At 43.0% G+C, this 19,268-nt stretch overlaps 1 protein-coding gene across 1 annotated transcript; it reads right to left on the bottom strand.

The window, feature by feature from the left end:
- Window positions 1–4,737: 4,737 nt before the first annotated feature.
- On the bottom strand, window positions 4,738–18,539 carry LOC122274765 (2-alkenal reductase (NADP(+)-dependent)-like). Its single transcript, XM_043083787.1, has 5 exons — window positions 18,123–18,539; window positions 16,653–16,830; window positions 5,842–6,008; window positions 5,577–5,659; window positions 4,738–5,420 (listed from the first exon to the last, which is right to left on the bottom strand). The coding sequence occupies exons 1-5, from the start codon at window positions 18,342–18,344 to the stop codon at window positions 5,042–5,044; spliced, it is 1,029 nt and encodes a 342-aa protein (XP_042939721.1). The 5' UTR covers window positions 18,345–18,539; the 3' UTR covers window positions 4,738–5,041.
- Between the last annotated feature and the right edge of the window lie 729 nt (window positions 18,540–19,268).

The following is a 19,268-nucleotide window of genomic DNA, read 5'->3' as shown; positions in this document are numbered from 1 at the left end:
GTGTTCAACTGGTTTTCTAGGCAAGTCCTGGGACTTATGCCTAGCTTGACTTTATGGCAAGTTAAGGGACTCGGCTTGGTGGCACAAAGGTTGGAAAGTCAAAAGACTTGTGTCCGATTGGCCATTTGGGCAAGTCAAGAGACTTGTGTGTTCGGCCTGACTTCACGGCGAGTCAAGGGACTCAGCTTGTTGGCATGAAGGTCAGCAGGTCAAGAGACTTGTGCCTGGCCTGACTTCATGGCCTCCATCTTATTCTCCACTGACTTGGTCAGCTCAGTATACTTGCTAGTCAGCTAGTTGTACTGCCTCACATTCGTGTTGTGTTGCTGGACCAATAGTGCCTTATCCCCCGAAGGGTGTCGAGGGATTGCTAGACTTCCCTTGACGCTGGTCTAGTTGATTCCAAAACCAGTCCCTCTCCTTCTCCAAGAGTTTGGCCTCTAGGCAGGAATGTTCAGGCTAGCCCTGCGACTTAGCCAAGTCTTTTGTGAGGAGGGCCACCTCCTGGCGATCCTTAGCTAACTTGCACTTTCGACGCTTGCAATTGGCCTCCAGCTCAGCCACATTCTCCACTGTGGCATCTCTTTCACAAGACTCCTCCCCCACCTCATGTTTCACCGTGCAGACCTCCGAGCAAGAGAGGAGGACGAGAGTCCTGAGCACCTGAACCACTACCTCAAGCTCTCCTCTTTCCTCCACAATTAGGGCAGCCAACTTGTCAGCTCCCTAGAAAGTATGCAATGTTAGGGCAAAAAAAAAAAAAAAAAAAAATCAACAGGGAAAAATCAGACTAGGTCCTGCTCGAATACCTGTAAAAATAGTCCCTTCAATTTTTTGGCCCCTCAAATACCCACCTGTTCTCCTGAAATGGTGTTCTCTGAGGGGACATCAATAGGCCGACTCCACCCAATTTCTAGGAAGAGTCTGGGACTCGCGGGGTAGACACTTGGGAAGGACCGGCACAATTAGAACCTCCTACGGCAGCCTACCCTCTACCCAAAGCAGACTTGAACTCTGACACCTCCTCAGAGGCCCTCAGAGAGACATCACTAGTCACCTTCAGTTGGTGTCCCCAGCCTTGGGAGTTGTTGTACCCACGAAGGGAAGTTTTGGCAACCCACCATCCCCCTCACCCTCAGGACGCACATTTTGCCTGTCGGAGGATTCACGCAAGTCAGAGGACCCTTATGCCATCTCCTGCTCAAGCGCATCGGTTTCCCCCTCCTTGTGAGTAAAGGGGGCCTCAAGGGTGGGCTCCTTTTGGGTAAGAAATGAAGAAACCTTAAGCTCGTATTAAAGGGCGGGGAAGGTATCGAGACTTGTCATCACTGAGTTTGAGCTCAAAGGGATAGCTTGAGTTGTCTTCATTATGGCTGAGACTAACGCCTGCCGCGGCGAAAGCCGCAATGGCAGATGAGTCAGCAAAGAACTCTAAGAGAACAGACTAGGATGGCTTAGCGAGGTCTTCGAAGGGCTCCTCTCAGGTCAAGGTTAAGAAATACTTCAACAAAAGCCATCCAAAAACCAGCCTCATCTTCATCCAGTTCATCCCCGGGAGCAACTAGTGGTGTAGAAACTGGGGAGGTTGCTTAAGTTGCCAATGCTTGAGCGGTCGGTAAAGTGGGAGTAGTAGGAACCACAACTTGGCCAAGGGGCAAGCCCATCGCAATCCTATTGCTTGACACCTTTGAGCATTGGACTTAGATTTCATGCCTAGAGGTGTAACTAGTTCGGTCCAGTCCTATTTTGGACAAAATTTAGGACCAAACCAGTATGCATCGGTTATATATTTTTCAAAACTAATTACGCACCGGTTACCCTCTTAAACCGGTACTGCGACTTTACTAGTTTTCGATCCGTTTCGGTCCAGTTTTCCAGTTTTAATATATTATATAATATATAATATAGTATACAATACTATAGTGGTAATATATTGTAGTATATTATAATATATATTATAATTGTATTATAGACTATACTAATATATTATAATATATAATATAGTGATATATTATAGTGATATATTATAGTATATTATAATATATATATATATATATATATAATGTTAGTATAACTATTAATATGCACTACATAATATTAATATAGCTATTAATACAATAAACTATAGTGATATAAGATTTTAAAATTTAATATTATATTAATAAGTAATTTATCATATAATACAATACTATTTTATATATAATTATATATTATATATAAAAATTATATATAATATAGAAAATTAAAATATATATATGAACCAGTCCGGTTTTAGAAAAAGAAATCGAAACCTGACTAATTTTGACCGGTTTTAAGAAAAATAAAATTAGTACCGGAACAAACCAAACTAGATACCGGACCAAACCCACTGGTTCAGTTCGGTCTGGTCCGGTTTACCCGTTCATCGATTTTTTTCTTTACACCCCTACTCATGCCGAGAAGCCTCCTTCTTGGCCCTTGAAGATGCCTTGGCGACATTGCAGTCGTCCTGGGGTCTCCTCTTTCTGCCACCAGCTGCAGGGGAACTAGAAGGTATCTTTTGGCCACGAGAAGTGGTGGGCTCCCTCAAGATGGGCCACATAGGAGCAGTTTGAGGTAGACAGGTAGCGATGGCTGTTAGCTTTGGTCAGCGCGATGTCTAACATCGAGTCGTCAAGATGGGCCTTGACCTAGGACAGGATAGCCTCTGACCTGGCCTCCTCCCGTTTGGATAGAGCAATGAAGATGGACTTGTCCGGCACGGTCTCTCAACAACCCATATTGAGAACTCTTGGTGGATGGCCTCCCCCTTGAGATATTCCCGGCCCATGCTCGACACGAAGAAGAATCGCCTAATCTAATCCTTGATATGGGAAAAGTGCTTTTCTAGGCCAGCGGTCCGTTTTTGGCCACATGCTTTGAAACTGCACAGTTGCTGATCAAGGTGTAGCACCCTGTACACTGAAAGGAACTCCCTTGCGGCCAGATCGGGATATTCGTTGGTCTCAGAACTTAGCACCAAGCGGAAAATAATACAACTCACGACCAAGAGCTCCATGCATTCGGATGGAGTTAAGCGAGCACCTAGCCATGGTAGTCCAAAACATTGCGAATTGGGTCGCAGAATGGAAGTCGTAGCCCGTTCGTGAATATTAGAGGGAAAAGGGCCACCTTTATCACCAAACCATTATCATCAACAGTCGCGGCATGACAGCCTGGGACCTCCAAAACTACTGAGTCGGGAGCACCAAACATCCCTCATAGTGTATGAAGGTCAGTGAGAAAGGCTATCGACTGGTAGTTCTAACCCTCAAAGAACGGTGACTTCTCTACTATGGTGGATTTTGCCACACCTTCAGGGCCACCGAAAGTCCCCTCAGGATGCAGGAAATGGTCCTTCTTGAAGCGAGGGAGATAAGCGTTCTTGGGAGCCATCTAAGATAAGCAAAGGGCGAAAGCTGGAAAAGGTTAAATAAGGACTCGCGCCAGTTGGGTTACCCGACGCATGAAGTGATAGGAGCTATCAGAGACAAAGCGTCACGGGCAAATCTCAAGACCCACATTGTGTGTAATGATGGAGAAAATAAACCATCGCGCATGCCCCAGGCATAGAAGAGAAAGGATTGCGCACATGGAGGACACGGACCAACCCGTAATCGTGTAGATGGCAAATCACCTCCTCACACGTGGCAACATGGGCGCGACCTGCTGTAATAGCCCAGTGAGTCATGTCGAACATGATGACCAATTTTTGAATTCTCACTGCATGCGCATGATGAAAATTCGAGGGGTATTAAGAAGGGAGTTTACTTCCCCTATTGGGTCATGTAGGGTTTGCTTCCCTTGGGGCCCAAGCCGACCAATAGATAGTCCAATGCAAAGGCACCAAAGGAAAGAGGCTCGAGATGGGCCCAACAAGGCCTAATAGATACGATGACTAGTCACGTCACCTATTCAAACCATAACCACGCTATCAGAGAACGAGTGCGCCTCATTAAATGGTCAAAAAGACCAACATACAATGACAGAGTAGGATGTCCACTCATCCCTATAATCACAACAGTGCTCACACCTCCCCTTTACTTGCCAGAAAAGACTAACAGAGAAAGCAAGCCGACCTACATACAATATGGCAAGGTGATGCCTGACATGGTAGAGGAGAACCCTACCACCAATACAACATTCTGTACTCCCCTGCATAATCTGCCAGCAGCAAGTGGGGGCCACCATGATTGGGCATATAAGCACGTCCCCGACTCAAGTAAAAGGATCTGGCTCATACTCACTCTTTTGAACACTCTCTCTTAGCATTCTCCCTACAAAGAGATTATTCTAACTTAAGCATCAGAAGTGTCCCTCAACCCCCCAAGCCCTCATCTTAGTACACTTTGTAGGTCTTTGAGAGGAACTATTGAGTTGCCCATGCTGTGAAACATGATGTCAATAATCAGAAATGCTTTTTTCCTGCTTGGGAAGTTCATCATAAACATATTTTCTTGCAAGCTTACTTTACCGGAAAAAGCATTTCTTGCCAAACATTTTGCGGGTATTAGTTATTTTCCGCGTGTTAATTTCACTGGAAAGTACTACTTATTTCCAACATTTATAATCTGCCAAAAAGGCTAAATACTGGTTAATATTGCCTGAAATAACTGTTTCTGATAGTAACATATGGCAAAAATTCAAGTTTGTTATGACACGGGATCAGGTTACTAAAAAAAGAAATTGCATAGAAGATCAACTCAATCGGAACAAAGGTAAAGACGAAGAGTCAATGCTATAAATAGGAAGGATCTCACAGAAATTGCACGGACCAAAGCCAAAAATTTGTCACTGTTCACGTCTCCGTCCACTACTCATTTCCAAAAGATGCATACCACCATGCAAAGTTGAACATTGAGGGTGACTCAAACAATTATTCCTATTTGTTATTGCAAAGGAACTTACAATGTATTCATTGGGTGTAATGAATTCGCTATAATGGATTCATAAACTAGAAGAAAGTTTCTTTGCCTCTATGTTAATATAACACAAACTTATTGGAACTCACTCCAGGAGATAATCATTCGTGGGCGACACGAATGACCTGTTTGCCAACATTTTTGCCAGAAAATAACCCAACAAAGGCAGCTGGAGCACTGTCCAAGCCTCCCTTCATGTCTTCGATGTAAACAATTTTCCCTTGCTTATAGTTAGTGATGACATCTTCCAAGAAGCGTGGGTATAGGTGCAAGTAATCATGTTGCAGGAATCCCTGCATCCTGATGCGCTTCGTTATGAGATTGAACCAGTTAAAAATTCCTTGTGGCTTAGTGAAACTCTGCTGGGATACCACCCCACAAACGGCAATCCGGCCATGAATCCTCATGTTAAGAAGTGCAGCATCGAGCATATCCCCACCCACATTATCAAAGTAAATGTCAATTCCTTGTGGAAAGTACCTATTTCAGCCAAGAAAGAAAGAATGAATTGCAACTGAATTATTTCAAGGGAAAATAAAAGGGGAAATTTGAACAAAAAGGAAAAGAAAAGAAGGTTTCATCGTTTCTTAAAACAATTTCTTTATCATAGTTCATACTTGGAAACTCGTCACTAACCTTTTCAATGCCGCATCAAAGTCTGGCTCTTCCTTGTAGTTGAAAGCTTCATCAAATCCAAGCTTATTCTTCAGTAGATCAACCTGATATGGCCCATTTCAGTTATTCTACTTGTGGAAATGGCAAGGAGTCCAACTCATACGCAGAAAATCAATGCATAATATGCTTTTAAAAAGTTTTTTTTTTTTTTTCGAGATAAAGATCACTCCTAAAATCCATCAATAATGAACAATAAAATATTAGGAAAATAAATAAAGAAGTGTACCTTTTGACTTGTGCCAGCACTTCCAACTACGTAGCAACCATGCAACTTGGCAAGTTGGCCAACAAGCTGACCAACGGCTCCAGAAGCTGCAGATACAAAGACAAATTCCCCTTTCTTAGGGGAGCAGACCTCAAAGAATCCTGCATATGAAGTAAAACCTGCCATACCTGTGTAAAAGAAATTCCAGTTTTCAGTGATTAATTCAGATGACTATAGAAAACTCTTACTATAAGATAATTTATTTCCATTTATTAAAAACTTAACTTTTAATTGACATCACATGTAGAGGAAAAAAGATGTGAAACTTTTGGATTGCCACGAGTATAGAGTTGTACACAACGACCTTAAGTAATACCTAATTAACTAATGGGTGGGGTTTTGACATCATCATGGATTGAGAGAACTTCTTCTTCCTTGCTTCAACAGATTTTTTTGGTTCATGTTAGAATAATGGTTAAATGATTAAATTTATTACTCCTCATAAACTCGAGCTTCTGAGATTATTGGTAATACATCACTATCAAAGCATGTTTCTTGAGTTTGGAGCATGCCTTCATTTTTACCTTAGTCAAGTTAAAATAATTTCAATTCTTGACCCCAATTTATATAGAGGAGTTTCATCTTGCAAGTGAGAGAAGATGTAAATGATTCCTTAATGGTTGAGTTCACCATCTCGTTTATGCTTAAGCTTTCAGGATTGGTAGTCATTTTTCATTCCAAAGTGCTGATTTGAAGCCCCCACAACCCACTCCCCCATATATTATTCTTTCTATTCAGGTCAATTGAATAGGAAAACTGAAGCTAAGTGGTTCTTGGTAATCCAATGAAGCATAGCTCCCAGGAAATTGATTTTGTCCCTCTAGATGAAGCAGATATCAATTTTCAAATACATAATGTAGATCATGTTCAGGAATTGATATATGTGTTTAGAGTAACCATGAGTTTGCCTAAATTATTTAGGAACATTTGGACTCCATTAATAGAAAGAACCATGGTTAAGTAGGACAAGTTGTTTAGGGCCAATGACAAAGCCACGCTAAAAAGGAGCTTTGCTTGCTTAACTACGCACAACACTGGGGCAAATATGCAATGGTGGGTCCTCGTATCTGGTAAGGTAAAGGACAGACTACAAAGTTGAGCACCTCTGTTACTTGGACAAAAAACGTGACAAAGGCACAAGGTGCTAGTGCTTCACCATTTTTCATGAGAATAAGAGGAACCCCAACCATCAGTACCAAATTGACATTTTATTTTATTTAGAAAAATTTTCCACAAAGAAATATCCAAGCATGTGCCATGTGTGATGACCCGCTTTCGCGTGTATTTTCGCTGAATGGTTGTTTTTATTTTAATTAATATATTAGTTTATTTATTTTAATTTATTGCGTTTTAAATTGGTTTTTAATTTAATTGATGTTGTGTTTTATTTCTTTTAGTTGTTTACGGTTTTTAATCTCGTTTCGGCGGTTTAGTTTTGTTTTCCCGGAATGAGGATTAGACCTCATCTTTTTTCCTACATCTCTTTTCCGTTTTTCCTTTTTTGTTTTTTCCTTTTTCTCTTTTTTTTTTTTTTCTTTTTTCTTCTTCTTTCTTTTTCTTTTTTTCTTTCCTTTCTTTTTTTTTTCTTCTCCTTCCTCCCGATCGGCCCGTCTCTCTCTCTCTCTCTCCTCCTCTCCACGCCGGAAGCCAACCCAGCTCGACCCGCCGCCGTCCGGCCGCCGTGCGGCTCACCGCCCCCACCGGTCGACGCCCCTCCCTCCGGTGCACCTTCCCACCAAATCCCACCCCCATCCGGCCAGCCGATTGGTCGGAAAACACCCTTGAAGCACCCACGGACTTTGCCTCGATCCGCCGCCGTCGCTCCACCTCCGGCCACCATTTCTTCACCACTTCATCACCGGTCCCTTGCCGTCCTAACCCACCTATTTTCGGCCTCCAATGGTCACCAGAACAGCTCCCACGAGCTAGCTTTCCTTTTTGGGAAATCCGGCCTCTCTCCGCCGTTTCTGCTGCCACCCACGGCCAACCACCACTTCCAATAGCTTCATAATCATCCCTAGACTATTCCCTATCAATCCCAAGCCCTGGTTTGTCCCCGTTCAAAAGTGGGTATTTTACAACCCACGGCCACAGTGAATTTTCACTGTAACGTTGCTTTTCCTCCGCCGTTTGCAACGCCGGGTGTTTTCTAAAATTACCGTATAGCGCTGTAAGTATTTTCCAAACCCTATTTTCAGATTTAAATATATATTGCTCTTTCAATTATTTTATCTGCTGGTTGGTTGATTCCGGACTGAGTCCGGGGAGTTCTGGGGTCGGATGGATGGAGGATGGAGTTGCTTGTTTTATTGAATTATGGTGGTTGTTTATTTTTTTGTGCATTGATATGGCATTACATGGTGCATGCACGTGTATTTTTGTTCAAGTGTAAAAAGCCTGTGTATTGGCGTAAATGGACTTACGGGTGCGTGTGTATCACGACCCCAAGCCGGGATGGGGTATTATCCCGGTGGAACTCCTCTGGTCACTCGGGAGCAGAATAAACTGAGTGATGTCCCCTGGGTTGTCGCTAGGCGACGACGGGAGCGGGGGCTAGGGGTTGCTTGGCTACGAACGCGCCAGGCGCGGAACCGGGCATCGCCCTACGCACCGACTCCGTGGCCCTTCGCTGGTGAGGGCTAGAGGATGCTTGGCTATGAACACGCGGGGAGTGGAACTGGGCATCGCTCGTTAGGTGTCACATGCGTGGTGGTACTCTGCGGTGTGGCACTGGAGCCAGGGTGTGCGGATGACCCCTAGGGGAGGTCATGGTGCATATGAGTAAAAATGGATTTTGGTTTGAGACGGTTATAGAGGCCAAATGTGACTTTTGGCGTGGTTTTTGGAAAATATGTGTTTTTGGGCCAAATGGAATTTTTGGAGTGTGTGAAAAATTATGTTTTATGGGTTTTGTGCATTGGGCATGCTTCATGCATTTTGTTTGAGTTCTATGTCTTTTTATCTGGTGGTGTTTGGGTTTTACTTACCTGCGGTACCATTTTTGGTTCCGTAGCTTTTGGTGCAGGTTTTGAGGATGAGGAAGAGGAGGCTGAGCCCGAGGATGCGGCTTCGCCGGGTTGCTGATGTTATGCTTTATATTTGGTTTAAAACTATATTAGTGTTTTGTAATATTTTATTTACGTATGTTTTAAACAGCTTGTAATACGTTAAGAAAAATTCTGGTACTTAGTTATATGGCTTTCGTTATCCGCTGCGTGTTTCTTCGTGCACATATGTTGCCTTTGCACACACTTGGCACCCGTTGTTAGGGTGGTGACCCGAGTTGTCACCATCCGGACGTCTCGATTTTCCCAAGTCCGTGCGTGGGGATTTGGGGGCGTCACAGGTGGTATCAGAGCGGTTTGGCTCTGGGTAAAACCACATTTCTCGTAGGTAGTACCAGAATGTTTTTAAAAGTTGTGTTTTAAAAAATTATGTTAAGTAAAGTTATTTGATTTGTTTTATTTGTTTGAGCTTGTTTGTTTGTTTTTATTTATTTGGTTATGTTTTTGCAAGTTGGTTTCTTTTGTTTTCTGTGATGTGGTGTTGGTCTGTGGTTCTGTTTTTGTTTGTTGTTGGTTTTATTTGTTTTTGTTTTTGTTTTCTAAAAGGGGGTCAAAGGTTGTGGTGACAGGAAAAAAAAATGGGGAGACCAAAGAAATCTACTCAGGAGCCATGGGACAATACCTCAAGGGATGACTCCATAGCCGAAGCAATACGGCAGATGACGGAGTTTATGCAGCAGAATATTAGGCCACAACAGATAGGGCCTTGGCCACAACAAGGACCTTGGCCACCTCAAGGGGGTCCCTGGCCACAACAAGGAGGGCCTTGTCCATAGCAAGGAGGTCCTTGGCCACAGCCAGGAGGTCCTTGGCCACATCAGGGAGGGCCTTGGATGTACTCGGGAGGGTCCAGTAGCATGGTGCAAGCCGGATGCACCTATGAGCGCTTCCTGGCGCATAGAACCCCACACTTCACTAGAGAAGAGGATCCACTTCAAGCTGGAAAATGGATCAAAGATCTGGAAAGAACATTTGAGGTGTGTGGTTGCACCGAGGCGCAACAGGTACTCTACGCCAGCTATCTCTTGCAAGGCACTGCGTCTGATTGGTGGGATACCAAGAGGGTGATGCTGGAATCAGAATTGGGGTCTTTCGCTGCTGTGACCTGGCAGCGCTTCAAGAAGGAGTTTAATGACCGCTTCTTTCCCGCAGCGGTAAGGAAGCAAAAGGCAAGAGAGTTTTCAAATCTGGTCCAAGGGGGCACGACAGTGGAACAGTACGCTCGGAGATTCATAGAACTTGGACGATTTGCTCCTCACCTTATCGCCACAGAGGAGATGCGAGCTGATTGTTTTCAGGAGGGACTACGCTATGACATACGCCGTATGGTGGTCAGCCATCGGATATCCACTTTTCAGGAATTAGTGGATGTGGCCACCCTTGTGGAGTGAGAAAATAATCTGAGTGTGGGCTCCCCTCCAGGACATAAGAGACGGAGTTTTTCTGGTGAAAGAAGCAGCTCGGGTTCACCCCAGAAATTTGTTCAGCGGACCGGAACTCGACCTCAAACGTCCTCAGGTGTTCGTATGGGAGGACGGGTACCAATTTGTGGAGCATGTAATAGAGTTCATGAGGGCGAGTGTCGGGTGAGTAGTGGACCCCAGTGTTACCGGTGCGGCCAAGTGGGACATATTGCTCGGGATTGCCCCGTCAGAGTTCAAGGAAGCCGTGGAGGTAGACACGGTGGAAGAACCAACCCGAGACAAGCAGTGCAAGCCCGGGTTTATCCTGTCACACCCGGAGAGGTGGATGATGAGGCGCCAGCGACCCATGATGCTGGAGCAATTACAGGTATGGATCAATTTAATTTTAAGTTGGATTTAATTTTTGGTGTATTTGGTTTCTTCTTTGTTTTTTTTGGATTTCATGGGTTGATGTGTTGGTTCAGGAAGAGTCTGTTTGTATGAGTTTTATGCTTGCACTTTGTTTGATTCCGGTGCGTCGCAGTCATTTGTATCTTCCACGTTTGCGCGGGTGTGTAATTTGGTCACGGAACCGTTGCCGAAGTCTATGGTAGTGGCTCTACCCGATGGGGAAATGGTGTGGTGTTCCAAGGTTGCTTTGGGATGCCCGTTAAATTTTGAGGGAAGGTTCTTGGATGCTGATTTGGTGGTGTTTAAGCTGTTGGGTTTTGATATCATCCTCGGGATGGATTGGCTATACCGATATTCTGCGAGTATTAATTGCAGAAGTCGGGTAATTAGCTTTCAACTTCCAGATGGTGATTGTCTGGAATTTGCGGGGAGTAAGTTAAAAGAAAAGCCGGTAATTATATCGGCAATTCAAGCAAAAAGGGAGATTGCATGGGGAGCGGATGCATTCTTGGTTCAGATGGTGTCCACGCCGTCCGAGGAGAAGTCTTTGGCAGACATTCCAATTGTGGAGGAATTTCCCAATGTGTTTGTGGACGACTTGCCCGGACTACCCCCTGTGCGGGAAATGGAATTTGTTATAGACTTGGAACCTGGAGTGGCTCCTGTGCATAAAGCTCCTTATCGCATGGCACCGGCTGAATTAAAAGAGTTGAAGACTCAGTTGCAAGAGCTGGTAGAGAAGGAATTTATTCAGCCTAGTACTTCACCGTGGGGTACACCAGTTTTGTTTGTTAAAAAGAAAGATGGAACCCTCCGTATGTGCATAGATTATCGGGAATTGAATAAGGTGACCATCAAAAATAAATATCCTCTCCCGCGGATAGATGATTTATTTGATCAGCTTCAAGGAGCAGCCGTGTTCTCTAAAATTGATCTGAGGTCGGGATACTACCAGCTGAGAATCAGAGACAAGGATGTGCCTAAAACTGCTTTCAGGTCGAGGTATGGGCATTATGAATTTAAGGTGATGCCGTTTGGGTTAGCTAATGCCCCTGCTGCTTTCATGGATTTAATGAATCGAGTATTTCGACCTTATCTGGATTCATTTGTGGTAGTATTCATCGATGATATTCTGATTTATTCCCGAGATGTTGAAGAGCATGTGTATCATCTTCGTCTGGTACTTGGGAAATTTGAGAGAACACCAATTGTACGCCAAGCTCAGCAAGTGTGAATTCTGGTTGGAAAAAGTTAAATTTCTTGGGCATGAAATTTCCTAGACGGAGTGGCTGTTGATCCTAGTAAGGTAGAAGCCATTTTGTCATGGCAGCGCCTGACTACAGTGCGCGAGATCCGGAGTTTCTTGGGGCTGGCCGGATACTACCGAAGATTTGTAGAGGGTTTTGCTCGCCTATCTGGACCTCTCATAGCTTTGACTCGGAAGAATACAGAATTTGTTTGGTCAGATAAGTGTGAGAGAAGCTTCCAAGAATTAAAGAACAGGTTGACTACGGCACCAGTGTTAGCGCTCCCAGAACCGCATAAGCCATTCGTAGTTTTTAGTGATGCGTCAAAGTTTGGTTTGGGTTGTGTCCTTATGCAGGAAGGACGGGTTGTTGCCTATGCATCTCGTCAGCTAAAGGACCATGAGAAGAATTATCCGACGCACGATCTAGAATTGGCTGCGATTGTTTTTGCTCTCAAGATCTGGCGGCACTTCTTGTATGGGGAAGCTTGTGAGGTATTTACTGATCACAAGAGCTTGAAGCATTTGTTTTCCCAGAAAAATCTGAATATGAGGCAGAGGCGATGGCTAGAGCTAATCAGTGACTATCAGTGTGAGATCAAGTACCATCTGGGGAAGGCTAACATAGTTGCTGATGCTTTGAGCCGGAAGTCGCACTTGGAAGATGAAGCCGAGCCGTCGTATTTGGATTCACTGCTTTGTGGGATGAGAAGGCTCCTTATTGAGAGTTCGCAGCAAGAAGAGATTTTATCTTCAATTCTTGATATTCGGGTAACTGATTTTGAAGAATTGAAGACTCTTCAAAGGAAGGATCTGAAGCTGCTGAATATCAGAAAAAGAGTCAGAAAATCTCGAGGGCCGTTGCATTATAGCATGGATAACGATGGGATACTTCGGTTTCGAGATCGCAGAGTGGTCCCTAAAGATTCAGAATTCAAGGAGCGGATCATGGCAGAAGCTCATGTGGCCCCTTATTCAGTTCATCCCGGCAGTACAAAGATGTATCGGGACTTGAAGAAAAATTACTGGTGGGATGAAATGAAGAAGGATATTGCCTTATATGTTGAGAAATGCCACACATGCCGTCAAGTGAAGGCCGAGCATCAGAGACCTGCAGGTATGCTCCAACCCCTCCCTATTCCTGAGTGGAAATGGGATGACATCACGATGGACTTTGTAGTGGGTTTGCCAAGAACGCCTAGTGGGAAAAATTCTGTTTGGGTGATTGTTGACCGGTTAACGAAAAGTGCTCATTTCCTGCCTGTTAATAACACCGACTCTTTGGGTAAGTTGACCCGCTTGTATGTCAAGGAGATAGTGCGGCTGCACGGCATACCAAAGAGTATAGTGTCGGATCGAGACCCGAGGTTCACGTCGTAGTTCTGGAAGAGTTTGCAGGCAGCTTTGGGTACTAAGTTGAAGTTCAGTACTGCATATCACCCGCAGACAGACGGCCAGTCAGAGCGCACCATACAGACCCTTGAAGACATGTTGCGAGCATGTGTTATGGAATTTCAAGGGAGTTGGGAAAATCATTTGCCGCTTATCGAGTTTGCATATAATAACAGCTTCCATGCAACCATTCAGATGGCTCCCTATGAAGCTCTTTATGGGAGGAAGTGTAGGTCGCCCTTGTGTTGGGATGAAGTCGGGGAGAGGAGGATAATTGGACCCGAAATAATTCAAGAGATGCAAAGCCAAGTCCGAATCATCAGAGATAAAATGGCGGCAGCTCAGAGTCGCCAGAAAAGTTACGCTGATACCAGGAGGAGAGAGTTATCTTTTGAAGTTGGTGATTGGGTTTACCTTAAAGTCTCTCCCATGAGAGGTGTTAAGCGTTTTGGTAAGAAGAGGAAGTTGGATTCGAGGTATGTCGGCCCTTTTCAGATTCTGGAGAAGGTAGGGTCCGTCGCCTATAGAGTTGCTTTGCCAGGATATTTTGGGGATATTCATGATGTCTTCCATGTATCATCCCTGAAGAAGAGCTTTGGACAGCAAGAGCCACGCTTCGTCGACCCAGCGGGTATTCAGTTGCAACCAGATCTCACTTATGAAGTTGTTCCGTCGCAGATCATGGATTGGAGGGAGCGACAGTTGAGGTCCAAGACGATACCTTTGGTTAAAGTGGCTTGGGGAGATCCGTTAGCACAAGACTTCTCTTGGGAGCGAGTAGCGGACATGAGGGAGCAGTACCCGTACTTGTTTGAAGGATGAAGGTATGTATCCTAATCTTGGTCACAGATGGTTTGTGTGTTTTTATGTGGCTTCTTTAAGTTGGTGGATGATCTTGCAAATTTCGAGAACGAAATTTGTTTTTAAGGGGGGGAGGATGTGATGACCCGCTTTCGCGTGTATTTTCGCTGAATGGTTGTTTTTATTTTAATTAATATATTAGTTTATTTATTTTAATTTATTGCGTTTTAAATTGGTTTTTAATTTAATTGATGTTGTGTTTTATTTCTTTTAGTCGTTTACGGTTTTTAATCTCGTTTCGGCGGTTTAGTTTTGTTTTCCCGGAATAAGGATTAGACCTCATCTTTTTTCCTACATCTCTTTTCCCTTTTTCCTTTTTTCTTTTTTCCTTTTTCTCTTTTTTTCTCTTTTTTCTTCTTCTTTCTTTTTCTTTTTTTCTTTCTTTTCTTTTTTTTTTCTTCTCCTTCCTCCCGATCGGCCCGTCTCTCTCTCTCTCTCTCTCTCTCTCTCTCTCTCTCTCTCTCTCTCTCTCTCTCTCTCTCTCTCTCTCCACGCCGGAAGCCAACCCAGCTCGACCCGCCGCCGTCCGGCCGCCGTGCGGCTCACCGCCCGCATCGGTCGATGCCCCTCCCTCCGGTGCACCTCCCCACCAAATCCTACCCCCATCTGGCCAGCCGTTTGGTCGGAAAACTCCCTTGAAGCACCCACGGACTTTGCTTCGATCCGCCGCCGTCACTCCACCTCCGGCCACCATTTCTTCACCACTTCATCACCGGTCCCTTGCTGTCCTAACCCACCTATTTTTGGCCTCCAATGGTCATCGGAACAGCTCCCACGAGCTAGCTTTCCTTTTTGGGAAATCCGGCCTCTCTCTGCCGTTTCTGCCGCTACCCACGACCAACCACCACTTCCAATAGCTTCATAATCATCCCTAGACCATTCCCTATCAATCCCAAGCCTTGGTTTGTCCCCGTTCAAAAGTGAGTATTTTACAACCCACGGCCACAGTGAATTTTCACTGTAACGTTGCTTTTCCTTCACCGTTTGCAACGCCGGGTGTTTTCTAAAATTACCGTATAGCGCTGTAAGTATTTTCCAAACCCTATTTTCAGATTTAAATATATATTGTTCTTTCAATTATTTTATCTGCTGGTTGGTTGATTCCGGACTGAGTCCGAGTAGTTCGGGGGTCGGATGGATGGAGGATGGAGTTGCTTGTTTTATTGAATTATGTTGGTTGTTTATTTTTTTGTGCATTGATATGACATTACATGATGCATGCACGTGTGTTTTTGTTCAAGCAAAAAAGGCTGTGTATTGGCGTAAATGGACTTACGGGTGCGTGTGTATCATGACCCCAAGCCGGGATGAGGTATTATCCCGGTGGAGCTCCTCTGGTCACTCGGGAGCGGAATAAACTAAGTGATGTCCTCTGGGTTGTTGCTAGGCGACGACGGGAGCGGAGGCTATGGGTTGCTTGGCTACGAACGCGCCGGGCGCGGAACCGGGCATCGCCCTACGCACCGACTCCGTGGCCCTTCGCTGGTGAGGGCTAGAGGATGCTTGGCTACGAACACGCGGGGCGTGGAACTGGGCATCGCTCGTTAGGTGTCACATGCGTGGTGGTACTCTGCGGAGTGGCACTGGAGCCAGGGTGTGCGGATGACCCCTAGGGGAGGTCATGGTGCATACGGGTAAAAATGGATTTTGGTTTGAGACGGTTATAGAGGCCAAATGTGACTTTTGGTGTGGTTTTTGGAAAATATGTGTTTTTGGGCCAAATGAGATTTTTGGCATGTGTGGAAAATTATGTTTTATGGGTTTTGTGCATTGGGCATACTTCATGCATTTTGTTTGAGTTCTATGTCTTTTTATCTGGTGGTGTTTGGGTTTTACTTACCTGCGGTACCATTTTTGGTTCCGTAGCTTTTGGTGCAGGTTTTGAGGATGAGGAAGAGGAGGCTGAGCCCGAGAATGCGGCTCCGCCGGGTTGCTGATGTTATGCTTTATATTTGGTTTAAAACTATATTAGTGTTTTGTAATGTTTTATTTACGTATGTTTTAAACAGCTTGTAATACGTTAAGAAAAATTCTGGTACTTAGTTATATGGCTTTCGTTATCCGCTGCGTATTTCTTCGTGCACATATGTTGCTTTTGCACACACTTGGCACCCGTTGTTAGGGTGGTGACCCGGGTTGTCACCATCCGGACGTCTCGATTTCCCCGAGTCCGTGCGTGGGGATTTGGGGGCGTCACACCATGTATTATAGCATTGAGATTCCTCTATACAAGTGTCATTCACCTTTTAGGCGGAGTAAGTGAGAATGCATGACAGAGACAAAGATTCATAACTAAAAGCATATGAAAGAACTGTCAAATATGTTTCCATGTATGTTCAGGTGTAAGAGAAACAATCCCAAAATATGAAGGATATTGAAGTCAGAGTACAGTACCAAGAAGACCAAGATGGTATGAGAGAGGGATTTCATCTGGATCAATTTTCCTACACTGCTTGGTTTTGTGAATCAAGCTATATTCTTCCCAGCCAGTAATCAATGAAACCAAATCGCCAGGCTTGAAAGCTGGATTATCAGAATCTATAACTTTGGATACACCAAATCCTTCCAAGGGCTTCATCAGAACACATCATTATTAGGAAATTGTAGAGGACAAGATCAATTGGGCATATGTCCCATAATATAGACAATAGAGACTGATACTAACATCCTACTTCCAAGGATTAATATGAGAAAAATGGTTATACTATAATTGATTGCTACCATACTGATCACCACTAGACTGATTTTAGAGGTGAAGATAAACATAAAGAAGGTTGAGAACCATGATTTCTGAGATCAAAGCTAATAAACATAAGTGCTAATGACCTTAAGTCTGTTCATGATTAATAGATGAAAGAACTGTAAAGGATGAACACATAAATCATTCTTTCTTGTGTGCATGGAGATGAACATTCTAAATTAATTAGATACTCAGAATTAACTCTAATCATTAATGGAACTGATAAATGTCTTACAACAGCTCAGCATAGCGGCTAAATTGATTTAAAAAAATAATCTATAAATTGATATAAATTGTGGCTCCAATTTTCTAGGGTTAATGTAGAAAAAGTCGAATTACCAAACATTCAGTGCATGGAGATTAAGTGTTCATCAACACAAGCCAGTTCATTCTTCATTACCAGGTTACAAATGGATAAAAGCCGATACTCGAAATCGTAAGTTAGCTCTTACTCTATATAACAAGTGTAAAGAACAAACAGACTAACGATTTTGCGTCTTGATCACCGTGGCGCATATGTTTTCCTTTCAATTCATAAAATTAGTAACTTTCATAATAGCATCGATCTCGGACTTTGTTTTAACATATCGGAATTTTTTCATCACTATGATATTACAACTTAAAAAGATCAGTGAGAATTCCGATTAAGACTAGTTGGAATCTTCTTTTGTCTTATCAGTTGAGAAATAAAGTTGGGAATAACCCTTAGTAAAAAACGGCAAAGCTCACTCTCCCCATGTCCCAGCCTCGACATAAAAAATTCAGGCAATTGTTTGTAAAATTCAGTCATAGATGAGTTTACTTTGTAAGAAATCGCTCTTTAACGAAAGGGTAAGGATCAGACATGCTCCTCCTATGGTAAATATTCATGGGTTTTTGGTATCATGACAATGAAATAAGTCTCGATCAAACAATGAAACCACGAAATGAGTTATTGCGGAAAAAAAAAAAAAAAAAAAAAAAGCGAGAGAGAACTATCCAAACAATGAGACAACGACATCAAAAAGTCACAACAAGAACAATTTTTTTTTTTTTTTTTTTTTTTCTTGGAAGTCACAATAGTAACACGAATTCTGAATTATTTTGACTGTAAGGAAAGAGTGGGGAGATGATGATGGGACTACCTGACCAGGGACAAAGTGGGGGATATAAGAGTTACGGAAATCACGCATACGGCCTCTCATGTAAGGGTCACAGGAGAGGTACAGATTCTTGACCAGAAAAGCTCCCGACCCTTTTGGAGCCTCGAGCTTAATTTTGCTAACCTTGAGCTCCATATCTGATTCTTCCGGGGCATTATCTGTGTACCCTTTCAATATGACTTGCTTGTTGTCCACTTCCGCCATGGCAAAGACTCAACTTCTCAAACACACACACAACCCAGATGACGAAAATGTAATATGGGGATTTTGATGGACAAGATGGGCGCTGCTTGTGCAGAGCTCAACTCGCAAGTGTAAAAGGGTAGTTAATTTGCATCTCATCACTCACATAACTATTATATATAGAAGAGAGAGAATTCGGTGTCCAAATTCAAGAACCACGAACCCACTTAGACGTTAAAGGAGGAGGAGCCAACCCTGACCAGATAACTTAATAATCTACGTTGCGCCCACCTAATATATGCGTCCACCCTCTCCTTGTTGTCCTTTGCACCCGCACACCAACCCAGTCGGCCGTCGCCTTTCGGTTTCGAATTAAAACAGAAGAAAAAGAAAATTGGGAAGTATAAGAAAATAAAATGGAAATCTATTGTGAAGAAGGGATTTTTTTGGTGAGTTGAGAGGTCACAAAAATAAACTGGCTTCTTGTTATTCTAAATTTCTATTTATTGAGATGCAGTATATCAACTCATAAGTAGTGATACATGTATTTTACTTACAATTTTATCCTGCAATATTTATTATAAACTTAAATTTTAAATTTTAAAATAAATATCAATAAATAATACCTCAACACATATTGAGGTAAGTAAACATTAGAATTACAAATAGTACCTTTTTAAATTTATATCAATTTATAGATTTTTTGAAAAAAAAAAAATAGTAGATATTCAATTTATTTATAATTTTTTAAATACATATATTTTTAATTAATTTTTTAAATCATCATTTCTCTTACTTGTATAAAATCTTAAAACTTCTAATTTTAAAAGGAAAATTTTAGTTACAAGCACAACTGCGTATTAATATGTATATCAATCTATTGTGATTGGTCAAAAAGTAAATTTTATTAAAAACAATACTAATTTAAATTTTGAATATAAAGAA

The sequence above is a fragment of the Carya illinoinensis genome, chromosome 8 (assembly GCF_018687715.1).
Source record: "Carya illinoinensis cultivar Pawnee chromosome 8, C.illinoinensisPawnee_v1, whole genome shotgun sequence".
NCBI classification, from domain to species: domain Eukaryota; kingdom Viridiplantae; phylum Streptophyta; class Magnoliopsida; order Fagales; family Juglandaceae; genus Carya; species Carya illinoinensis.
This window is presented reverse-complemented; position numbering and strand designations above follow the sequence as displayed.

Coding starts and splice junctions, on each gene's coding strand:
- LOC122274765 (XM_043083787.1), bottom strand. CDS start 18,344: ATGGCGGAAGTGGACAACAAGCAAGTCATATTGAAAGGGTACACAGAT. Junction 6,009..16,652: donor ATACCATCTTGGTCTTCTTG/GTACTGTACTCT, acceptor TCTTTTACACAG/GTATGGCAGGTTTTACTTCA. Junction 5,421..5,576: donor TTTGATGCGGCATTGAAAAG/GTTAGTGACGAG, acceptor TGGCTGAAATAG/GTACTTTCCACAAGGAATTG.